The sequence below is a fragment of the Oncorhynchus gorbuscha genome, linkage group LG21 (genome assembly GCF_021184085.1).
Source record: "Oncorhynchus gorbuscha isolate QuinsamMale2020 ecotype Even-year linkage group LG21, OgorEven_v1.0, whole genome shotgun sequence".
NCBI lineage: Eukaryota > Metazoa > Chordata > Actinopteri > Salmoniformes > Salmonidae > Oncorhynchus > Oncorhynchus gorbuscha.
Window position 1 is genome coordinate 45,718,246 of NC_060193.1, and position 23,298 is coordinate 45,741,543.

General features: G+C 43.0%; 1 protein-coding gene across 3 annotated transcripts in view; it reads left to right on the forward strand.

The window, feature by feature from the left end:
* Positions 1 to 23,298, forward strand: part of LOC124007940 (signal transducer and activator of transcription 1-alpha/beta-like) — a 34,509-nt gene that overhangs the window by 6,270 nt on the left and 4,941 nt on the right. For 2 of the 3 annotated variants that reach the window (XM_046318825.1, XM_046318827.1), the window contains exons 2-16: positions 6,263 to 6,390; positions 6,596 to 6,740; positions 6,918 to 7,013; positions 7,176 to 7,262; positions 7,399 to 7,477; positions 7,577 to 7,668; positions 8,575 to 8,726; positions 8,848 to 9,006; positions 12,465 to 12,557; positions 12,663 to 12,722; positions 12,834 to 12,945; positions 13,067 to 13,108; positions 13,423 to 13,506; positions 22,797 to 22,895; positions 23,090 to 23,225. In XM_046318825.1, coding sequence (XP_046174781.1) covers positions 6,263 to 6,390; positions 6,596 to 6,740; positions 6,918 to 7,013; positions 7,176 to 7,262; positions 7,399 to 7,477; positions 7,577 to 7,668; positions 8,575 to 8,726; positions 8,848 to 9,006; positions 12,465 to 12,557; positions 12,663 to 12,722; positions 12,834 to 12,945; positions 13,067 to 13,108; positions 13,423 to 13,506; positions 22,797 to 22,895; positions 23,090 to 23,225 — 1,564 coding nt within the window. Of the gene's footprint in view, positions 1 to 1,776; positions 1,964 to 6,262; positions 6,391 to 6,595; positions 6,741 to 6,917; positions 7,014 to 7,175; positions 7,263 to 7,398; positions 7,478 to 7,576; positions 7,669 to 8,574; positions 8,727 to 8,847; positions 9,007 to 12,464; positions 12,558 to 12,662; positions 12,723 to 12,833; positions 12,946 to 13,066; positions 13,109 to 13,422; positions 13,507 to 22,796; positions 22,896 to 23,089; positions 23,226 to 23,298 lie in introns of those variants that run through there. The other variant, XM_046318826.1, reaches the window with a different exon arrangement.

The following is a 23,298-nucleotide window of genomic DNA, read 5'->3' on the forward strand; positions in this document are numbered from 1 at the left end:
CAACCTTGTTTGAGTCCAGTAGGCCACATGACCAAGGAGCTATTGACATTACATTTTTTATATTTTTTATGTATCAACGTGTTAGATGAAAATGGACAAAATAAAGGGTGTGCAATATAGAAGGGCAGTCCGTGGACATTCTGAATCTTGTTTGAGGTCAGTAGGTCACATGACCAAGGGGATATTGAGGTGTTTAATTTAGAGAAAATCATGTAAAATCGAGTGAGTTGAAATGGACAAACTAAACAGTGTGCAATGTGTAGGCCAACTGAGTTTAAATTCTGAAACTTTTTTGAAATCAGTAGGTCACATGACCAAGGAGCTATGGAAATGAGAAATTTTATAAAATTCATGTTAAAGCATGTGAGATGAAAATTGACAAACTAAAGGGTGTGCTATGTGTAGGTCCACTGAGTGTACATTCTGAACCTTGTTTGAAGTCAGTAGGTCACATGACCAAGGAGCTATTGAAATTTGAATGTAAAAAAAGTTTGTACTTTGTTTACGCTCCCTAACTAATTCAACTAGGAATACAAAATGCTGCTCACATTTCCACACGCTTATTAGCTTTGGAAAGTGAATTCATGTCCAAAATGTGAAAAAAAAGAAGATTTTTACAACATCATGACACTTATTTGGAATCTGTGGCTATTGAGGTTTGAAAGCGCAAATATCGTCGAATATCTAACCTAAAACTGTCTTTACCTCGATGTGACAGGTTAGTGGTTCCCTGACACAAGGCAAGATTGCTGGAGTGGAATGAAAGATGGCGGAAGCGGACGATGAAGTAGAGTCTGAATACAATGGCGGTAGAATCAAGAATTGGAGTATTGTCCAAAAGAATGGAAAATGGAGCAAAGTATTGTACAGTGATGAAAATTATCATTCGTATGTAGTAGGAGTACGGTTTGTTAATGATGACCAGCTGAGCAGAGTACCAACCGTGAAGAAACCATTTGCGTTATCCAAACTGGTGGAGAGAGTGCCGGGTAAAGTGAAGGCTGTGAGGATCACTAGAGGCGTGCTTGTTTGGATTTCTGTGTTTCTGCGGAACAGATTTGATAAGTTTGAAGTGTCCTGTGTGTATGTCTTTTCGGCACAGGGAAGCCCTCAAGGGTCACCCCTCTGGCGTTTCGTGGGAAGTCGATTTTGAAAGAGATTAAAAATATTCCTGGAGTGATTTGAAGCACATCGGATGAATCGTGCGGTGAATGGTGAAAAACTGAAGAGTCTATCTGTTCTTTTGTTTTCTCCCTACTCAAGTATCTCCCTACTCAAGTGCAGTTAGTGTATATTAACTACAGAGTCATAACATTTGTCCCAAGACCAATGCAGTGTGATCATTGTAAAGCTTTCGGTCATGTAGCAAGTGTTTGCAGAAGGGAGACGCCGAGATGTCCCAAGTTGTGGAAAATATCATGTTATATGTTATAAAAGTGATGAATATGTGACATATTGCAATCGTGGTGGGAACCATGAACTCACCCCTTTCGAATGCCCCACAGGGATGAAAGAGAATGAGGTGGCCAAAGTCAGGGTTGTACAGAGCATTTGATTTGCAGCAGCTGTGAAAAGGGTTGAGTGTTTGAATGGTGCAGCAGAAGAGTCCATGTTGGTGGATAGGCCTACACTGCAGGCTGCAGCGGTTGCCTTTCACCATCAGGATCCTGACAGTTTAAAGGTTAAGAAGGTGTGGACTTTGTTGCCTTTTATAGCAAGGGTAATTAATGGCACTGCCAAGGTGGAGAGAAGGTCCAGGAAGATAGAAATCATAGTGGATGCAGCAGAGCGGTTCCTGGGGCTGAAAGATTTCTCAGCGAAGGAGTTGCATGGAATATTGGCACAAGCCGAAAATCCCTCTCAGGTCCTAGAGCTGTACCACCCTCTCAGGTCCTAGAGCCGTACCACCCTCTCAGGTCCTAGAGTCTGAGAAGGGAAAATTGAGAATTTAAAGAAGAAAGAAGTAGGTGTTTTGTTTGTTTTGGCAATGTACTATTTTTATTGGGGTGGATTAAGTTAGTTTCACTATTATATATATATATGTATGTATGTATGTATGTATGTATGTATGTATGTATGTATGTATGTATGTATGTATGTATGTATGTATGTATGTATGTATGTATGTATGTATGTATGTATGTATGTTTGTTTGTTTGTTTGTTTGTTTGTTTGTTTGTTTGTTTGTTTGTTTGTTTGTTTGTTTGTTTGTTTGTTTGTACAGTTGAAGTCGGAAGTTTACATACACCTTAGCCAAATACATTTAAACTCAGTTTTTCACAATTCCTGACATTTAATCCTTAAAAGTTAAAATTCGCTGTCTTGGGTCATTTAGGATCACCACTTTATTTTAAGAATGTGAAATGTCAGAAAAATAGTAGAGAGTGATTTATTTCAGCTTTCATTTCTTTCATCACATTCCCAGTGAGTCTGGAGTTTACATACACTCAATTCATTTGGTAGCGTTGCCTTTAAATTGTTTAACTTGGGTCAAATGTTTCAGGTAGCCTTCCACAAGCTTCCCACAGTTAATTGGGTGAATTTTGATCCATTCCTCCTGACAGAGTTGGTGTAACTGAGTCGGGTTTGTAGGCCTTCTTGCTCGCACATACCTTTTCAGTTCTGCCCACAAATGTTCTATCGGATTGAGGTCAGGGCTTTGTGATGGCCACTCCAATACCTTGACGTTGTTGTCCTTTTGCCACAACTTTGGAAGTATGCTTGGGGTCATTGTCCACAGGAAGACCCATTTGCGACCAAGCTTTAACTTCCTGACTGATGTCTTGAGATGTTGCTTCAATATATCCACATAATCTTCCTCCCTCATTATGCCATCTATTTTGTAAAGTGCACCAGTCCCTCCTGCAGCAAAGCACCCCCACAACATGATGCTGCCACCCCCGTGCTTCTCGGATGGTATGGTGATCTTCGGCTTGCAAGCCTCCCCTTTTTCCTCCAAACATAATGAGGGTCATTATGGTCAACATTTCTATTTTTGTTTCATCAGACCAGAGGACATTTCTCCAAAAAGTATGATCTTTGTGTGTGCAGTTGCAAACCATAGTCTGGCTTTTTTATGGCGGTTTTGGAGCAGTGGCTTCTTCCTTGCTGAGCGGCCTTTCAGGTTATGTCGATATAGGACTCGTTTTACTGTGGATATAGATACTTTTGTACCTGTTTCCTCCAGCATCTTCACAATGTCTTTTGCTGTTGTTCTGGGATTGATTTGCACTTTTAGCACCAAAGTACGTTAATCTCTAGGAGACAAAACGCATCTACTTCCTGAGCGATATGATGGCTGCGTGGTCCCATGGTGTTTATACTTGTGTACTATTGTTTGTACAGATGAACGTGGTACCTTCATGCGTTTGGAAATTGCTCCCAAGGATGAACCAGACTTGTGGAGGTCTACACTTTTCTTTCTGAGGTCTTGGCTAATTTCTTTAGATTTTCCCATGATGTCAAGCAAAGAGGCACTGAGTTTGAAGGTAGACCTTGAAATACATCCACAGGTACACCTCCAATTATGTCAATCCGAAGCTTCTAAAGCCATGAACTAATTTTCTGGAATTTTTCAAGGCCACATATCTTATTTTCATAGTGTATGTAAACTTCTGACCCACTGGAATTGTGATACAGTGAATTATAAGTGAAATAATCTGTCTTCAAACAATTGTTGGAAAAGTGACTTGTGTCATGCACAGTAGATGTTGATGTCCTAACCAACTAGCCAAAACTATAGTTTGTTAACAAGAAATGTGTGGAGTGGTTGAAAAACACGTTTTAATCACTCCAACCTAAGTAAAGTGACTGTGTAAGCTCCCCTTACACTGTGTATAAGACAGTAGTTTTGGAATTGTTAGTTAGATTACTTGTTGGTTATCACTGCATTGTCGGAACTAGAAGCACAAGCATTTCGCTACACTCGCATTAACATCTGCTAACCATGTGTATGTGACAAATAAAATTTGATTTGATTTGTGTGCTTTTACACCTGCATTGTTTGCTGTTTGGGGTTTTAGGCAAATTTGAATATCAGCTGATTGATTTGAATTTTGATTTGAAATTTGATTTGATAATAGACAGCGATTAGCAGCGGGTGGGACTTTCCACTTGCCGGGGGTGGCTGGAGTGTTTGGCAATTTTTAGGGGCTTCCTCTGACACCGCCTGATATAGAGTTCTTGGATTGCAGGAAACTTGGCCCCAGTGATGTATTCACTACCCTCTGTAGCGCCTTGCAGTCAGAGGCCGGGCAGTTGCCATGCCAGGCAGTGATGCAACCAGTCAGCATGCCTTCGATTTTGCAGAAATATAACTCTTTGAGGATCTGAGGGCCCATGCAACATCTTTTCAGTCTCCTGAGGGGGAATAGGCATTGTCGTGCCTTCTTCATGACTGTCTTGGTGTGTTTGGACCAAGATAGTTTGTTGGTGATATGGACACCAAGGAACTTGAAGCTTTCAACCTGCTCCACTACAGCCCCGTCAACGAGAATGGGGGCGTGTTCAGCCCTCCTTTTCCTGTAGTCCACGATAATCACCTTTGTCTTGATCACGTTGAGGGAGAAGTTGTTGTCCTGGCACCACACTGCCATGTCTCTGACCTCCTCCCTATAAGCTGTCATGTCGGTGATCAGGCCTATAACCGTTGTGCCATTGGCAAACTTAATGGTGTTGGTGTCGTGCTTGGCCAAGCAGTCATGGGTGAACAGGGAGTACAGGAGGGGACTTTGCATACACCCCTGAGGGAACCCGCATTGAGGATCAGTGTGGCGGATGTGTTGTTGCCTACCCTTACCACCTGGGGGCAGCCCATCAGGAAGTCCAGGATCCAGTTGCAGAGGGAGGTGTTTTGTCCCAGAGTCCTTAGCTTAGTGATCAGCTTTGAGGGCACTATGATTTTGGATGCGTTGGAATATAAGGTATGGAGAATGACAAAGATAAGAGATAAGAGAGAATGTCAAAGAGCATATAGGATTATAGAAAAAGCAGTTTGGAAATGAATGTTTGAGTTTCAAATACTGAATGTTCAGTGAATGTGAGTATATTTAGGTGGTTTAAATTATTAACTTTCTTACATTCCTTCTAAAAGTTGACCGTGCCAAAATCTAGTGTGAGACATGTTTTCCATAATGTACGTTTCATGCATATACATTTGAGCAAAGCACATCATCACAAATAGTTTTTCACCATTTATTGACATTTACATTTACATTTAAGTCATTTAGCAGACGCTCTTATCCAGAGCGACTTACAAATTGGAGCAGATCCTGTAGCTTGCTACGTCCCATCACTTAAAGGGGTCCGGAAGGACATTTAACTCGATTAAATCTATGGAACATGCTAACCTCTCTGTTTACGAGTCTGCGATATATAAAACACTAAACAAGAGGGGTGTTCATGGGAGGACACCTCAGAAGAAATCACTGCTGTCAAAAAAAACATTGCTGCACATCTGAAGTTCGCAAAAGAGCACCTGGATGTTCCACAGCGCTTCTGGCAAAATATTATGTGGACAGATTAAACTAAAGTTGAGTGGTTTGGAAGGAACACACAACACTATGTGTGGAGAAAAAATTGCACAGCCCAACAACATCAATACCTCACCCCAACTGTAAAGTATTGTGGAGGGAGTATCATGGTTTGGGGCTGCTTTGCAAAAATGAATTCCCAAGTTTATTAAGACATTTAGCAGGATATTGTAAGGCTACCTGTCCACCAAATGAGACTCAACAGACGTTGGGTGATGCAACAGGACAATGACCCAAAACACAGAAGTAAATCAGTCAGTCCTGACCTTGACCCGATTTAAAATGCTGTGGCATGACCTCGAGGGGATCACACCAGACATCCTAAGAATTCTGCTGAACTGAAACAGTTTTGTAAAGAGGAATGGTCCAAAATTCCTCCTGACTTTTGTGCAGGTCTGATCCGCAACTACAAAAAAAAATGTTACTTTTATTGCTGCCAAAGGAGGGTCAACTAGTTATTAAATCCAAGGGTTCACATACTTTCCCCACCCTGCACTGTGAATGTTTACACGGTGGGTTCAATAAAGACATGAAAAAGTATAATTGTTTGTGTGTTATTAGTTTAAGCAGACTGTGTTTGTCTATTGTTGTGACTTAGATGAAGATCAGATCAAATTTTATGACCAATTTTTGCAGAAATCCGGGTAATTCCAAACGGTTCACATACTTTTTCTTGCCACTGTCATTTATGTGCCTCATTTAATAACTCACTGTTACTCCTCCTTGATCAGATGGCCCAGTGGTGCCAGCTGCAACTACTGGAGTCTAAATACCTGGAGCAGGTCGACCAGATCTATGATGACTCCTTCCCCATGGACATCAGACAGTACCTCAGCAAGTGGATTGAGAGCATCGATTGGTAAGCAGTGATGGGAGGAGAGAGTCTGCTGTATTTATTTGGATAAATAAACGTTCTATTCTACTATATTCGGTTCTATTCCATTCTATTCTATTTTAGTGATGCTGAGACGGTGCTGTATAATGGATAAATAAAGATCTACTCTCTACTGTAGTCTATTCAGACCCTTCATCTGATCTCTTCCCCTGTGATTGAAACTCTGTAGGGAAAATGTGGCTGTTCAAGACTCCTTAGCAACAGTACGTTTCCATGACCTCCTAGCCCAGCTGGATGACCAACACAGCCGCTTCGCCCTGGAAAACAACTTCCTGCTACAACACAACATCCGCAAGATCAAGAGAAACCTGCAGGTGTAGTATTATCTCAGTTACATCGTTTCAGGACTGCCAGTGGCCTTCCATACTTTATTGCTTGTATGTTACAGGAATGATCTATAAGAACTTTTTATATTTTTTATTCTGGAAGTTATGACCCCAGTGTCTGCATGGTTTTTGGGGTTTGTGGTAATAAAGTACCCACTTTCCCAGGACCGCTTTCAGGAGGACCCCGTTCATATGGCCATGATCATCTCCAGAAACCTGAAGGAGGAGCAGAGGATTTTGGCTGCTGCCAAAAGCATAGAGGTACCCTGCATGAACTTGTATTGACATACATTGTAATTAATAAAATCACCACACGTCTTTCTCTATCCGTGCTGTCAGATATTGTAGATGATACATATCTGTATATTGGAGTGTTTACATGCTTTAACTGTGCAGTTAAATGAACAGTATTTTCCTCTTCAGACCGACAGAGAAAACACACAGACCAGCATGGTTCTGGAGAAGCAAAAGCTGGACAACAAAGTCAAAGACATGAAAAACAAGGTTCAGGTGAGTTATCATTTCCATCATAAACTAGATGTTGATTGTTTCCTGGTGGAACAGTTCCGTCAGTGATTCGCAGTACATGTTCATGCATGTCAGGTTTGCCATCTACCTGATCCAACGTGTTTATCTCACTTGCTAGCAAGCGGATCAGAATATAAAGTCTCTGGAATACCTTCAAGACGAGCATGACTTTAAGGAAAATACTCTTAAGAACAGAGGTGAGGTGTTTTATTCTCAATCTGTAATAGATTGTTTATTTACAGGTCTGTGTTTCAGGTTTAGTCAGTAAGTGAATGTTTTTCCTTCTCCCACTTTAGAACATGAAATGAACGGGCTGACACCCAAACAGCTGGAACATGAGAAGCTGCAGATTGTAGAGATGTGTTTCAAGCTGAAGTTCAAGAGAGTGGTAAGAGGGGTCATGATGAGATTAAACAGTGACATTTTATTGTGACATTGTACTGTGAATGTTAACCGATTGTTTACGCTTCAAGCACCACTAAAATTACATGTGTTCTTGTCATTCAGAAGATATGAGTTGAGACTAAAGGGGCTTTCATACCAAATTGGTTTGGTGTGTTTTTTCCAAATTGGTTTGGTGCGTTTACCCCCTTAGTTCGGTTTGTTTGGACTGGTGTGAACACTATATCCGCACTTGGGAGGGCACTAAACAATCCACAGTGGTTCGCTCAAAAAGGGTGGTCTCGGTCCAATTCAATTCATACTGTGGTGCGGTTCGCTGCAGATGAGATCTCAGTCAGCCAAAACACAGGAAAATAAGTTGCTCATTATTTTTGGTGGTTTGACTTGCAAGCATTTAATTGAATGCATGCAGCATCATCAGTGATATCTCTGAAACATTTTGTGAGTAGCAACGCATTTATGAGCGCATCCAATGCAGGTTAGGGGAGCCGGGGGGCTATACCAGGGGTATAGCTGAATATGGCCTATTCCCATTGCCGTTATAGCAGATATAGTGCTCTGCTTCCTCCTGCATGTTGTTGGAAGATTGGACACGCAATTGACGATTCATAATAATCATAGATGGATTTAACGATTTGGCATTTAAACAAATGACTTTTACGTACACATGGTTTTGTTGAGGAGTTTTTGTTGGTTTGACATTTGGCAATGTGAAACCAGTCGGATCAAATGGGGGGAAAAGACAATGTAACAAATATAGTCGAACTATATCTCAAAACTATATGTGAAAATGTGTATTATCCAGTAATAACCAGCCTGCTCACGTTGAAGCGTAGATAACGGTTCTTTATGTGCATAGACTTGCATGGACTTTACTTAATTTCCTCCACAGGAAGTGGTTGGTCAGTTGGCGGAGGTGCTCAACATGGCCGAGGAGGTCCAGTCAGACTTGATCTCAGAGGAGCTGCCTGAGTGGAAGAAGAGGCAGCAGAGCTCCTGTATTGGAGGACCACCCAACGCATGTCTGGACCAACTGCAGAACTGGTGAGGAGACTAGTTCATTCTTTTGGGCATCTCTTGTCTGATCAAGCAAAAAGATGAATTTAGGAACCCAACAAAATAAAGTATTGTTCTTGTTCTGCTTCATCTTCTTCTTCCCCTGTAGGTTCACAGCGGTAGCAGAAAGCCTGCAGCAGGTGAGGCAGCAGCTGAAGGAGCTCCAGGAACTAGAGCAGAAGTACACTTACGACAACGACCCAATCAAACAGCAGAAAGGCTTCCTGGAGGGGCGGGCCTTGGCACTGTTCCGGAACCTCCTAGAATAGTGAGTGACACCACACTTGTATTCCGAAGTTAAAGACCCATTCTGTGTTTTTCACAGGTGCATGCGGGACAAGGACATCCCAGTCGGCTGGGACAAGGACATCCCAGCCGGCCAAAACCTCCCTTAACCCGGACGACACTGGGCCAATTGTGCCCCGCCTCATGGGTATCCCAGTCGCGGCCGGCAGTGACACAGCCCAGGCTCGAACCCGGGTCTATAGTGGCTGCCGATTTTGCAGGTTTTACTACTTACAAAGCATGTAGAGGTCTGTAATTTATATCATAGGTACACTTCAACTGAGAGAGACGGAATCTAAAACAAAAATCCAGAAAATCACATTGTATGATTTTTAAGTAATTAATTAGCATTTTATTGCATGACATAAGTATTTGATCACCTACCAACCAGTAAGAATTCCGGCTCTCACAGACCTGTTAGTTTTTCTTTAAGAAGCCCTCCTGTTCTCCACTCATTACCTGTATTAACTGCACCTGTTTGAACTTGTTACCTGTATAAAAGACACCTGTCCACACACTCAATCAAACAGACTCCAACCTTTCCACAATGGCCAAGACCAGAGAGCTGTGTAAAGACATCAAGGATAAAATTGTAGACCTGCACAAGGCTGGGATGGGCTACAGGACAATAGGCAAGCAGCTTGGTGAGAAGGCAACAACTGTTGGCGCAATTATTCAAAAATGGAAGAAGTACAAGATGACGGTCAATCACCCTCGGTCTGGGGCTCCATGCAAGATCTCACCTTGTGGGGCATCAATGATCATGAGGAAGGTGAGGGATCAGCCCAGAACTACACGGCAGGACCTGGTCAATGACCTGAAGAGAGCTGGGACCACAGTCTCAAAGAAAACCATTAGTAACACACTACGCCGTCATGGATTAAAATCCTGCAGCGCACACAAGGTCCCCCTGCTCAAGCCAACGCATGTCCAGGCCCGTCTGAAGTTTGCCAATGACCATCTGGATGATCCAGAGGAGGAATGGGAGAAGGTCATGTGGTCTGATGAGACAAAAATAGAGATTTTTGGTCTAAACTCCACTCGCCGTGTTAGGAGGAAGAAGAAGGATGAGTACAACCCCAAGAACGCCATCCCAACCGTGAAGCATGGAGGTGGAAACATCATTCTTTGGGGATGCTCTTCTGCAAAGGGGACAGGACAACTGCACTGTATTAAGGGGAGGATGAATGGGGCCATGTATTGCGAGATCTTGGCCAAGAACCTCCTTCCCTCAGTAATAGCATTGAAGATGGGTCATGGCTGGGTCTTCCAGCATGACAACGACCCGAAGCACACAGCCAGGGCAACCAAGGAGTGGCTCCGTAAGATGCATCTCAAGGTCCTGGAGTGGCCTAGCCAGTCTCCAGACCTGAACCCAATAGAAAATCTTTGGAGGGAGATGAAAGTCCGTATTGCCCAGTGACAGTCCCGAAACCTGAATGATCTGGAGAAGGTCTGTATGGAGGAGTGGGCCAAAATCCCTGCTGCAGTGTGTGCAAACCTGGTCAAGAACTACAGGAAATGTATGATCTCTGTAATTGCATACAAAGGTTTCTGTACCAAATATTCTGCTTTTCTGATGCATCAAATACTTATGTCATGCAATAAAATGCAAATGAATTACTTAAAAATCATACAATGTGATTTTCTGGATGTTTGTTTTAGATTCTGTCTCTCACAGTTGAACCTGTGTACCTATGATAAAAATTACAGACCTCTACATGCTTTGTAAGTAGGAAAACCTGCAAGTCTGTTCTCCAGACTGTATATACACTGCTCAAAAAAATAAAGGGAACACTAAAATAACACATCCTAGATCTGAATGAATGAAATATTCTTATTAAATACTTTTTTCTTTACATAGTTGAATGTGCTGACAACAAAATCACACAAAAATGATCAATGGAAATCAAATTTATCAACCCATGGAGGTCTGGATTTGGAGTCACACTCAAAATTAAAGTGGAAAACCACACTACAGGCTGATCCAACTTTGATATAATGTCCTTAAAACAAGTCAAAATGAGGCTCAGTAGTGTGTGTGCCCCCCACGTGCCTGTATGACCTCCCTACAACGCCTGGGCATGCTCCTGATGAGGTGGCGGATGGTCTCCTGAGGGATCTCCTCCCAGACCTGGACTAAAGCATCCGCCAACTCCTGGACAGTCTGTGGTGCAACGTGGCATTGGTGGATGGAGCGAGACATGATGTCCCAGATGTGCTCAATTGGATTCAGGTCTGGGGAATGGGCGGGCCAGTCCATAGCATCAATGCTTTCCTCTTGCATGAACTGCTGACACACTCCAGCCACATGAGGTCTAGCATTGTCTTGCATTAGGAGGAACCCAGGGCCAACCGCACCAGCATATGGTCTCACAAGGGGTCTGAGGATCTCATCTCGATACCTAATGGCAGTCAGGCTACCTCTGGCGAGCACATGAAGGGCTGTGCGGCCCCCCAAAGAAATGCCACCCCACACCATGACTGCCCCACCGCCAAACCGGTCATGCTGGAGGATGTTGCAGGCAGCAGAACGTTCTCCATGGCGTCTCCAGACTGTCACGTCTGTCACATGTGCTCAGCGTGAACCTGCTTTCATCTGTGAAGAGCACAGGGCGCCAGTGGTGAATTTGCCAATCTTGGTGTTCTCTGGCAAATGCCAAACGTCCTGCACGGTGTTGGGCTGTAAGCACAACCCCCACCTGTGGACGTCGGGCCCTCATACCACCCTCATGGAGGCTGTTTCTGACCGTTTGAGCAGACACATGCACATTTGTGGCCTGCTGGAGGTCATTTTGCAGGGCTCTGGCAGTGCTCCTCCTTGCACAAAGGCAGAGGTAGCGGTCCTGCTGCTGGGTTGTTGCCCTCCTCCTCCACGTCTCCTGATGTACTGGCCTGTCTCCTGGTAGCGCCTCCATGCTCTGGACACTACGCTGACAGACACAGCAAACCTTCTTGCCACAGCTCGCATTGATGTGCCATCCTGGACGAGCTGCACTACCTGAGCCACTTGTGTGGGTTGTAGACTTCGTCTCATGCTACCGCTAGCGTGAAAGCACCGCCAGCATTCAAAAGTGACCAAAACATCAGCCAGGAAGCATAGGAACTGAGAAGTGGTCTGTGGTTATCACCTGCAGAACCACTCCTTTATTGGGGGTGTCTTGATAATTTCCTATAATTTCCACATGTTGTCTATTCCATTTGCACAACAGCATGTGAAATGTATTGTCAATCAGTGTTGCTTCCTAAGTGGACAGTTTGATTTCATTGAAGTGTGATTGACTTGGAGTTACATTGTGTTGTTTCAGTGTTCCCTTTATTTTTTTGAGCAGTGCATATACATATACTGTATATTCTACCCATTTGTTCTTGAAGGATATCTAAATGCCTCTATAGAGTATATCACCTCAAAATTCCTTGTGTCTCTGTGGTGTGTCTTAGTTCCTTGGTGGTAGAGAGACAGCCCTGTATGCCCACACATCCACAGAGAACTCTGGTGCTGAAGACACAGGTGCTGTTCACTGTCAAGCTCAGGTAAGCACAAACACAACAGCACCTCCCATCTGTAGTTCCTCCCATCTGTAGTTCCTATGGATCTGTCCAGACCTGGTTAAGTTTTGATTTGTATTTCCTCTCTAGATTTCTTGTGAAGCTCCCGGAATTCAACTATCAACTCAAAGTGAAAGCTTTGTTTGACAAGTAAGTGGATGAGTGTGGTAGAATATGTTTGTGTGTTGTTATGCTCTTCTCTTGAATTTGGGATGTGAATACATAACTAAAGGGGGAATGCACATTGCATTTTCTCTCCAGGGACGTTACAGAAAAGAAAGGGTTTCGTAAGTTCAACATATTGGGCACCAACACAAAAGTTATGAATATGGAGGAGTCAAATGGAAGCTTGGCTGCAGAGTTTCGCCACTTGGTAAGCTAGCACCATTTACAAATAGCATACAGGGCACTACTTCTGAATGAGTTGTCCCGATTGTCCATTTGGACCTGCACTGTCATCACTCCTTACAGTTTATTCTCTGGTCTCAACACAGCAACTGAAAGAGCAGAAAGTAGCTGGCAACCGAACAAATGAGGTAAGAGACGACCTGCAGATTGATCGCTGGGTTATATGACTGGCCTATAATAAGGTAATCGGTTACAGTCAGCTCATTCCGATAGATATGGGTGCGTCCCGATAATATCTTCTTTCTCCTGAAGTGTGCGCTCGTTCGCCACTTCCCACAAATCTAAAAGCATTGAATTGGTTCGGAGGGAGTTTCCATCATATTTCTTATACCAGTCATTTTCCTTTCAAATCAGGGAAGTGAACAAGTGCAGACTTTTGGAGGAAGGCAAGACAATTGGGGCGTTAGCCCTAATGTGTTACTGTCTGACCATGTTATTCCAGGGGCCTCTCAATGTGACAGAGGAGCTGCACTGCATCTGCTTTGAGTCGGAACTCAACCAGTCAGGTCTGGAAATCAAACTAGAGGTAAGTGATCTGCAATATAGTTCAGAAAGGAAACGCCAAGTAGAAAATATTTATTATTATTATTATTAAAGATTGAATAATGCAAGTCTTGGTCGAAATAGGCTCCTTCAGGGTGGCTCACTGCCCAAGCAAAGCATCAATATATAAAATAACCTACAAGCAGGAAAGCAGAACCTAACAGGTGGAGGCTGGGGTGGTGGTGGGAGTAAAGAAGTAAACAGATACTAGCAGTAGCAGCAAGCGGCAACAGGATGTGTTAGCAAAATCGGTCAGCTTAAATAGAACGCCAAATGAGGTAAAGGGGATTGTTACTAGCATCTAATTGGTGCCACCTCAGCTTTCTGAACTGTCTTTTCTTTATTTCAGAAAAGAAACACGACGTAGACATGTGTTTACCAATTTATTAAATAATTCATCTTTAAATTATTGGCGATATAGGCTCTGTTACATCAGGGTAGCTCACTGCCCCAGCAGCGTCAATATATAAAATGACCTACAGACTATACCAATCCCCCAAAATGGCAGAACCATACACCAGACAACTGTGTCGCTATTGCAGAAAGCGCCGTTGAGACATGATCAAATAGACCAGCTAAGTCATCCTACAATTACAAGACTATTTTATGTGTGAATATCAACCATGTGTAGAATGCGCTGTGCAACACATGACTTACAGTTCTCATATGATACTGGGTACCCTCGCTTGAGGCAAGATGAGCTGTCATCTTAGTATCTACGTCCTATCTAACTAGCAACCGTAAGCAGTACGAACCCAACCGCTGTGGAGACGCACCGCCTGGTGCTCTCACTGAAACTACATGAGTAATCATCTATAATCGGGTCTATATAAAAATATCTCCTTCTCGAACAAGCAAACTTAAGCAATATGAGCCGGTCAACAACCTGCAGCTACAATGCCTTCAGAAACTATTCAGACCCCTTGACTTTATTTGTTACGTTACATCCTTATTCTAAAATTGATTCAATTAAAAAACTGATATTAGATTTACATAAGTATTCAGACCCTTTGCTCAGTGCTTTTTCGAAGCACCTTTGGCAGCGATTACAGCATCGAGTCTTCTTGGGTAGGACGCTACGAACTTGGCACACCTGCATTTGGGGAGTTTCTCCCATTCTTCTCTGCAGATCCTCGCAAACTCTTGTCAGGTTGGATGGGGAACGTTGCTGCATAGCTATTTTCATGACTCCAGAGATGTTACAATCGGGCTCTGGCTGGGCCTCTCAAGGACATTCAGAGACTTGTCTTGAAGCCACTCTTGCGTTGTCTTGGCTGTGTGCTTAGGGTCGTTGTCTTGTTGGAAGCTGAGCCTTTGCCCCAGTCTGGGGTCCTGAGTGCTCTGGAGCAGGTTTTTATCAAGGATCTCTCTGTACTTTGCTCCGTTCATCCTTGCCTCGATCCTGACTAGTCTCACAGTCCCTGCCACTGAAAAACATCCCCACACAACATGATGCTGCCACCACCATGCTTCAACGTAGGGATGGTGCCAGGTTTCCTCCAGATGTGACACTTGACATTCAGGCCAAAGAGTTCAATTTTCCCTTTAGTCAAACTCCAAGGGGGCTGTCATGTGCCTTTTACTGAAGAGTGGCTTCCGTCTGGCCACGCTACTATAAAGGCCTTGATTGGTGGAGTGCTGCAGAGATGGTTGTCCTTCTGGAAGTTGCCCCTAGCTCTACACAGGAACTCAATCAGATTCTTGGTCACCTCCCTGACCAAGACACTTCTCCCCTGATTGCTCAGTTTTGCCAGGCGGCCAGCTCTAGGAAGAGTCTTGGTGGTTCCAAACTTCTTCCATTTAAGAATGATGGAGGTCACTGTGTTCTTGGGGACCTTCAATGCTGCATAAATGTTTTGATACCCTTCCCCAGATCTGTGCCTCAACACAATTCCTTCGACCTCATGGCTTGATTTTTGCTCTGACATGCACTGTCAACTGTGGGACCTTATATATACAGGTGTGTGCCTTTTCCAAATGATGTCCGATCAATTGAATTTACCACAGGTGGACTCCAATCAATTTGTAGAAACATCTCAAGGATGATCAATGGAGACAGGATGCACCTGAGCTCAATTTTGAGACTCATAGCAAAGGGTCTGAATACTTCTGTAAATAAGGGATTTCTGTTTTTATTTTTAATACTTTTGCAAGAAAATCTAAAACTGTTTTCGCTTTGTCATTATGGGGTCTTGTCTGTAGATTGATGAGAGGAAAAAATATATACAGTGGGGCAAAAAAGTATTTAGTCAGCCACCAATTGTACAAGTTCTCCCACTTAAAAAGATGACAGAGGCCTGTAATTTTCATCATAGGTACACTTCAACTATGACAGACAAAAGGTCTTGGCCATAGTGGAGTTTGGAGTGTGACTGTTTGAGGTTGTGGACAGGTGTCTTTTATACTGACAACAAGTTCAAACAAGTGCCATTAATACAGGCAACGAGTGGAGGACAGAGGAGCCTCTTAAAGAAGTTACAGGTCTGTGAGAGCCAGAAATCTTGCTTGTTTGTAAGTGACCAAATACTTATTTTCCACCAAAGTTTGCAAATAAATTCATTAAAAATCCTACAATGTGATTTTCTGGATTGTTATTCTACTAATTTTGTCTGTCATAGTCAGTGTACCTATGATGAAAAGTACAGGCCTCTCTCATCTTTTTAAGTGGGAGAACTTGCACAATTGGTGGCTGACTAAATACTTTTTTGCCCCACTGTATATTATAATATTTAATAAATTTTGGAATAAGGCTTTAACGTGACAATGGGGAAAAAGTCAAGAGGTCTGAATACTTTCCGAAGGCACTGCATATGTACTTTATATCAAGTAGCCAGCAAATACGGCAACATGTAGGCTATTGACCACGGCTGACTCCGTCATAGCAAACTTAATGAGGCACGGTACTGGCAGTTAAACTCATCGCAGTTTAGGAGCTCTTAATAGACCAGTGAAGGTCATTCTACCATTACATGAATGTCTACTAGGCCTATGTGTGAATATTAACTGTGTAGCATGAGCTAATGCAGCCATACGTCTACTTCTCATATGAAGCACCGCAGGGTACCATCGATGAAGCAAGATGAGCTGTCATCTTGGTATATGAGAAATATTCTAGCTATCTAACGAGGCAGAATTGGCCAGCCCATAGCTCAGAGCTAGCTCGCAGCGCTGCCGAAGGAACCAGAGCCATGATTAGTTCCAGTATCTTGTCATTCGTTGCCAGCGTCAATGTTGAATAGAGGTTTGCCAGGTCCCGCCCGTGCGCAGTATCCAGGTAGCATAACATGAAAGAATTAGCATGGAACATCAGTCGTCGTCAGCAGAACTTATCAGTGCTTTGTCATCTCTTTCATCTAGGGGTGCCTTGCAAAAGTATTCATCCCCCTTGGCGTTTTTCCTATTTTGTTGCATTACAACCTAATTTAAATTGATTTTTATTTGGATTTCATGTAATGGACATACACAAAATAGTCAAAATTGGTGAAGTGAAATTTTAAAAAGTGCTTGTTTAAAAAAATACAAAACGGAAAAGTGCTGCGTGCATATGTATTCACCCCCTTTGCTATGAAGCCCCTAAATAAGATCTGGTGCAACCAATTACCTTCAGAAGTCACATATTTAGTGAGACTGCACACAGGTGGACTTTAAGTGTCACATGATCTCAGTATATATACACCTGTTCTGAAAGGCCACAGAGTCTGCAAAACCACTAAGCAAGGGGCACCACCAAGCAAGCGGCACCATGAAGACCAAGGAGCTCTCCAAACAGGGCAGGGACAAAGTTGTGGATAAGTACTGATCAGGGTTGGGTTATAAAAAAATATCAGAAACTTTGAACATCCCACGGAGCACCATTAAATCCGTTATTAAAAAATGAAAAGAATATGGCACAACAACAAACCGCCCACCAAAACTCACAGACCAGGCAAGGAGGGCATTAATCAGAGAGGCAACAAAGAGACCAAAGATAAACCTGAAGGAGCTGCAAAGCTCCACAGTGGAGATTTGAGTATCTGTTGAGTATCTGTTCATAGGACCACACTCCACAGAGCTGGGCTTTACGGAAGAGTGGCCAGAAATAAAGCCATTGCTTAAAGAAAGAATAAGCAAACACGTTTCGTGTTCACAAAAAGGCATGTGGGAGACTCTCCAAACATATGGAAGAAGGTAATCTGGTCAAATGAGACTAAAATTGAGATTTTTGGCCATTTAGGAAAACGCTATGTCTGGTGCAAACCCAACACCTCTCATCACCAAGAGAACACAATGAAGCATGATGGTGGCAGCATAATGCTGTGGGGATGTTTTTCATTGGCAGGGACTGGGAAACAGGTCAGAATTGAAGGAATGATTGATGGTGCTAAATACAGGGAAATTCTTGAGGGAAACCTGTTTCAGTCTTCCAGAGATTTGAGACTGAGACGGAGGTTCACCTTCCAGCAGAACAATGACCCTAAGCATACTGCTACAGCAACACATGAGTGGTTTAAGGGGAAACATTTTAATGTCTTGGAATGGCCTAGTCAAAGCCCAGACCTCAATCAAATTGAGAATCTGTGTTATGACTTAAGGATTGCTGTACACCAGCGGAACCCAATCAACTTGAAGGAGCTAGATCAGTTTTGCCTTGAAGAATGGGCAAGAATCCCAGTGGCTAGATGTGCCAAGCTTATAGAGACATACCCCAAGAGACTTGCAGCGGTAATTGCTGCAAAAGGTGGCTCTACAAAGTATTGACTTTGGGGGAGTGAATAGTTATGCACTCTCAAGTGTTTGTTTTTTTAGTCTTATTTCTTGTTTGTTTCACAATAAAAAATATTTTGCATCTTCAAAGTGGTAGGAATGTTGTTTAAATCAAATGATACAAACCCCCCCTCAATTTTAAATCCAGGTTCTAACAACAAAATAGGAAAAATGTGAATACTTTTTCGCAAGTCACTGTATGGGAGTACGGTTAACATGTGAGTGTCCACAATGCAAACAATACTTAAGAGATCATTCAAGATGAAAGGGAAGGAACATTTGAGTGTATTTCAGACTGACCCTTTAAGCCATCATACCTCATATCCCTTTAAGCCAGGGGTGTCAAACTCATTTCGCATCGTGGGCCACATACGGCCTAGGGAGATGTCAAGTGGGCCGGACCATTAAAATTATACCATACTCTGCTATAAATAACCAAAATAACATGTCTTTCCTTTGTTTTGGTGTAAAGAAGCACAAGAACATTAGGAAAATATTGAAATTTAATGAACTATCCTTTTACAAAACATTTCATGAAACACCTCATATTTCCTTAGACAAATGTGCAATTTACTTTTATCATTCACAAATATGCATTGCAACTGATCCCACTGATTGTACAAAGGCACAAAACTTTAATTGGTACTGAAAAATATAGTAATGCACTTTAAGATTAAATGAGACTTTTAAAGAAAGGAATTTTTAAACCACTTACACATACGCATATAAAATCTAAATGTAATCCCTGCGTACACCTTACAAACTAAGGAGAGTGATTTTAAATGTGTAATGAAGAAAGTGTTCGCCTGTCCTGTAAATCTGTAAACTTCATACATGAAACATACATACACATACAATACATACTGAAAATTTATGGAGTTGTATGAACAGTAGAATTCCATCACACAACTTTTGTTTTGAAGCTGCTGACTAACATTAAAGTGCACATTTTTTAAATCACCACAGTAAGGATTCATCTTCACAGAGCTGTATTCTTTCAATGCAAACAGTATCTAAGGCAGCATTTTAAAGGTGTTAGTCTAGTCTGGACTTGTATTTGTACCTGAAACTTGGCATCTTTTGGCCTGTATAAGTGCATCAACACCAGGTGTCATGTCCTGACTAGCTGTCACTTTCAGAATGTCATTTAAGTGCTTGTTTGTGAGCCTTGAACGCATTTTTGTTTTATTGATATTCATCACTGAGAAAATTTGTTCACAAAGGTAGGTTGTCCCAAACATGCACAAAATTTTAGCAGCCAGGGCTGTTAATTTGGAGTAACCTGGTAGTAGATACTGATAAAATCTGTCCAGACCTACAGAGGCAAATTTGCCCTTCAAATCTGCATCACACTGCAAATCAATTATCTCTAGCTGAATTTCGACCGGCAGATCAGAAGCTTTAACTGTGAAAGGTGAGCGAAAAACTGAAAATTCTGTCTCAAGTTCACCAAATACCTGAAAACGTTTCTCAAACTCCCGCAGTAGTCCTGCAATTTTGTCTTTGTACCGTTTCATGTCCGCATCAGGTCTGGTCACACACACATCTCTCAGACAGGGGAAATGAGCAGGGTTGCCATTTGCCAGTTGCATCTCCCACAAAGTCCGCTTCAACTTAAATGCATGTATGTTGTCAGAAAACTGTGTGACAACTTTTTTGCGGCCTTGCAACATTTTGTTCAGATTGTTCAAGTGTTCAGTAATATCAACCAAGAATGCAAGGTCCCGTAGCCATTCCTGAGATTGTAATTCCAACACCGGTTTTCCTTTTTCTCCATAAACTGTCCGATTTCCTCTCGTAGATCAAAGAAATGCCTCAGCACAGCGCCTCGGCTTAACCATCTCACTTCAGTGTGGTATGGCAGGCTGTGGGTAATGTTGCTGTCGCTGAGAAGTTTATCAAACTGACGATGGTTCAGACCTCTGGACCGGATGAAATTTACAGTGCGAACAACCACCTCCATGACGTGGTCCATTTTCAGCGACTTGCAACACAATGCCTCCTGGTGCAAAATACAGTGAAATGTCCAGAAACGATCTCCTCCATTAAGGGCTTGTACTTTGTCTTTGAACTTTGTCGCGGCACCTGCTTTCTTTCCGACCATGGATGGCGCGCCGTCTGTAGCCAGGCTGACAGCGGGGACCAGTCCACTCCAACTCTGTCCAATGCAGCAACGACAGAGCCGAAAATGTCCTCGGCTGTTGTGGTGTCCATCATTGGCACCAACTCAAGAAACTCTTCAGTAACAGTCAATGTCTCATCAACTCCTCGAATAAATATGGCCAGTTGGGCCACGTCTGTGATGTCAGTGCTCTCGTCAATTGCCACGGAATATGCAATAAATGACTTGACTCTCTGTTTCAATTGACTGTCTAAATCTGCCGATAGTTCCGAAATCCTCTCTGCTATAGTATTCCTCGTCAGGCTAATATTGGCAAAAGCTTGTCGCTTCTCGGGACATACAAGTTCAGCCGCCTTCATCATGCATCGTTTAACAAAGTCACCGTCGGAATACGGCTTCGATGCTAATGCTATTTCGCTAGCAATTAGGTAGCTGGCTTTTACCGCTGCTTCACTGACTTCTCGGCTCTGGATGAAAGTTGACTGCTGTTTCCTCAGACCCGCCAGCAATTCGTTAATCTTATCTCTTCTCAGTTGTCCTTGCAAGCCGTCATATTTTTCGCTGTGATGAGTCTCGTAGTGGCGTCGAATATTATATTCCTTCAATACCAAAACTTGTTGCAAACACACCAAGCACAAAGGTTTTCCGTGCATCTCTGTAAATAAATAGGACGTGGTCCATTTTTCTTTGAAAATTCTACACTCCTTATCTACTTTTCTCCGTTTGGATAACGACATTTTGGCTAATGATGGTGTAGCGGAGAGGTAGAGACCAAGGTATTAACAACGTCGTAACAAGCAGCAGATGGCGCATTGATACCGTCTGCTGTTTTCAGTCTGTCTCAGTGATGCGGCTTGTCTTCTACTCTGATGGAAAGAGTGCGCCCCTTAGCGGATAATCCATGAATTGCAGCGAATTAAAAATATTAATTCCATGTCTTTTATGCATTTTTTCCACTTTCAAATTATCCTGCGGGCCTGATCGAACCTCCTTGGGGGCCGGTTCCGGCCCGCGGGCCGTATGTTTGACACCCCTGCTTTAAGCCATCATACGGACCGCCTCTGGAAAAGTGCAATGCAACTGCAACCCTTTCGCCAGAACTTAGACTCAAACTTGTGTTACTGAGAGAGGAGAGAGACGCTTTTCCGTAGGCCATGACAGTAGCGGTACGATTGATCCTGATTAGGCTACGCACATAGCATAAAACAACATGCAGTATACTAACAACCCCCTAAAACCGCAACTAAGCGGTAGCTATGTGTAACCACGTGTACTATTTAATTTACCTGCTACATCTAGCAGTAGCTGATGTGTCTGGTGCATGCACAGAAGTGCAAAGTGAGAGTGACATGACTATCTAAAACCTAGGTCTACAATAAGTTCTACCTGAGCTGATGGCTATGTCTAACGTATATTCCGCTAAGCCCTGAGAGAAGATCGATGATGACCTGATAACAAGAAGAGATAGACCAAATAGATGTTGAAATATGCCTGCATATTAGTTTGCTCAGAACAGAAGCTGCAGGTATAGCTATAATTGCACACTATTTCAGACCTGCACGTTAAATTTAGTGTTTTTAGCTCAAATGTATAAAGGAAGGTTCCAGAATGATAAACCTACAGTCAGAATATGTACGAAATTGTAAGTGTGACTGCCGGTGCAAGTCACACTAGTCAATGTGACTGGAAGACATCGTAAATGTATAGCTGATACTACAGTGTCTTGCAGCGTTCTGGTGTCCCGCTCGACACATAATAGGCTACTATCTAGATTTATTTCTGCAATAAACAAATTAGCGGCCACTTAAGACCAAATACTATCAAATCGCCGTGATGAGCACCATCTTTCTCACGTCATCACGATAAACATTCGTACTCGCTGTATATCGACCCATAAAGGCTAGTGTAGGCTACTTCCTCCTGTATGGGCGAGCAGATTTCTCTGTGATGGGGTGTATTAACCGAGCGCACGGACTCTGCCCGAAGCTGGCATTGGAAACAAACAAAAGTATACAATACTTTAGCTAGTTGTAACTGCTATTGACAACAGTAGAGAGGCGACGTGGATTGATCCTCGCAGTCAGTGACATCCTCTCAGCAGCCAGACGTGCCACTTGAGCATATTGAATGATGCGGGCGGGGTTCAACCACAGCTAGCGAGCATTCGCAAAGACAATTCATATCAGAAAACAGCAGTACAGTGAGAAACGTCTAGTCACAGCAGCAGCGTCAATGCAGCAAAAGAAGCAAACGCATACTAGCAATCAAAACTGAGGCGGGCACTCAGGTTCACTATCTGAACTGGCTTCGCTTTATACTCGGTCTACACTCCCATTTTCATGAGATCCAACAGCACTCTGACCTTATTTCATTCGATTTGACTTTCTCTGGCCTCTGGTCCTTCTTAGACCATCTCCCTGCCCATCGTGGTCATCTCCAACGTCAGCCAGCTGCCCAGTGGCTGGGCCTCCATCCTGTGGTACAACATGCTGACCAGCGAGCCCAAGGTGGAGTACAGTGCCTTCATTTCATTTACCCTTTATTTATACTTCATTTATTTGCATTGAGATCAAATCTCATTGCAAGAGAGACCTGTTCAGAAGGCCCACCCATTAGCCAGTGTAAATCAGATCAAAAATTGACAGTACACAAACGCACTGCTCTCCTTTTATGTCTTGCTCGTTTCCCTGGTCTGTCCCAGAACCTGAAGTTCTTCCTGAGCCCTCCTGTAGCGTCCTGGGGTCAGCTGTCCGAGGTGCTGAGCTGGCAGTTCTCCTCTGTCACCAAGAGGGGACTCAATGAAGAGCAGCTAGGCATGCTGGCCGACAAACTACTGGGTGAGTCATGATGGGGGATTGGCTTTTGTTATGTTATCATACTTCTAATAATGTTATTGGTTGATCTACAAAC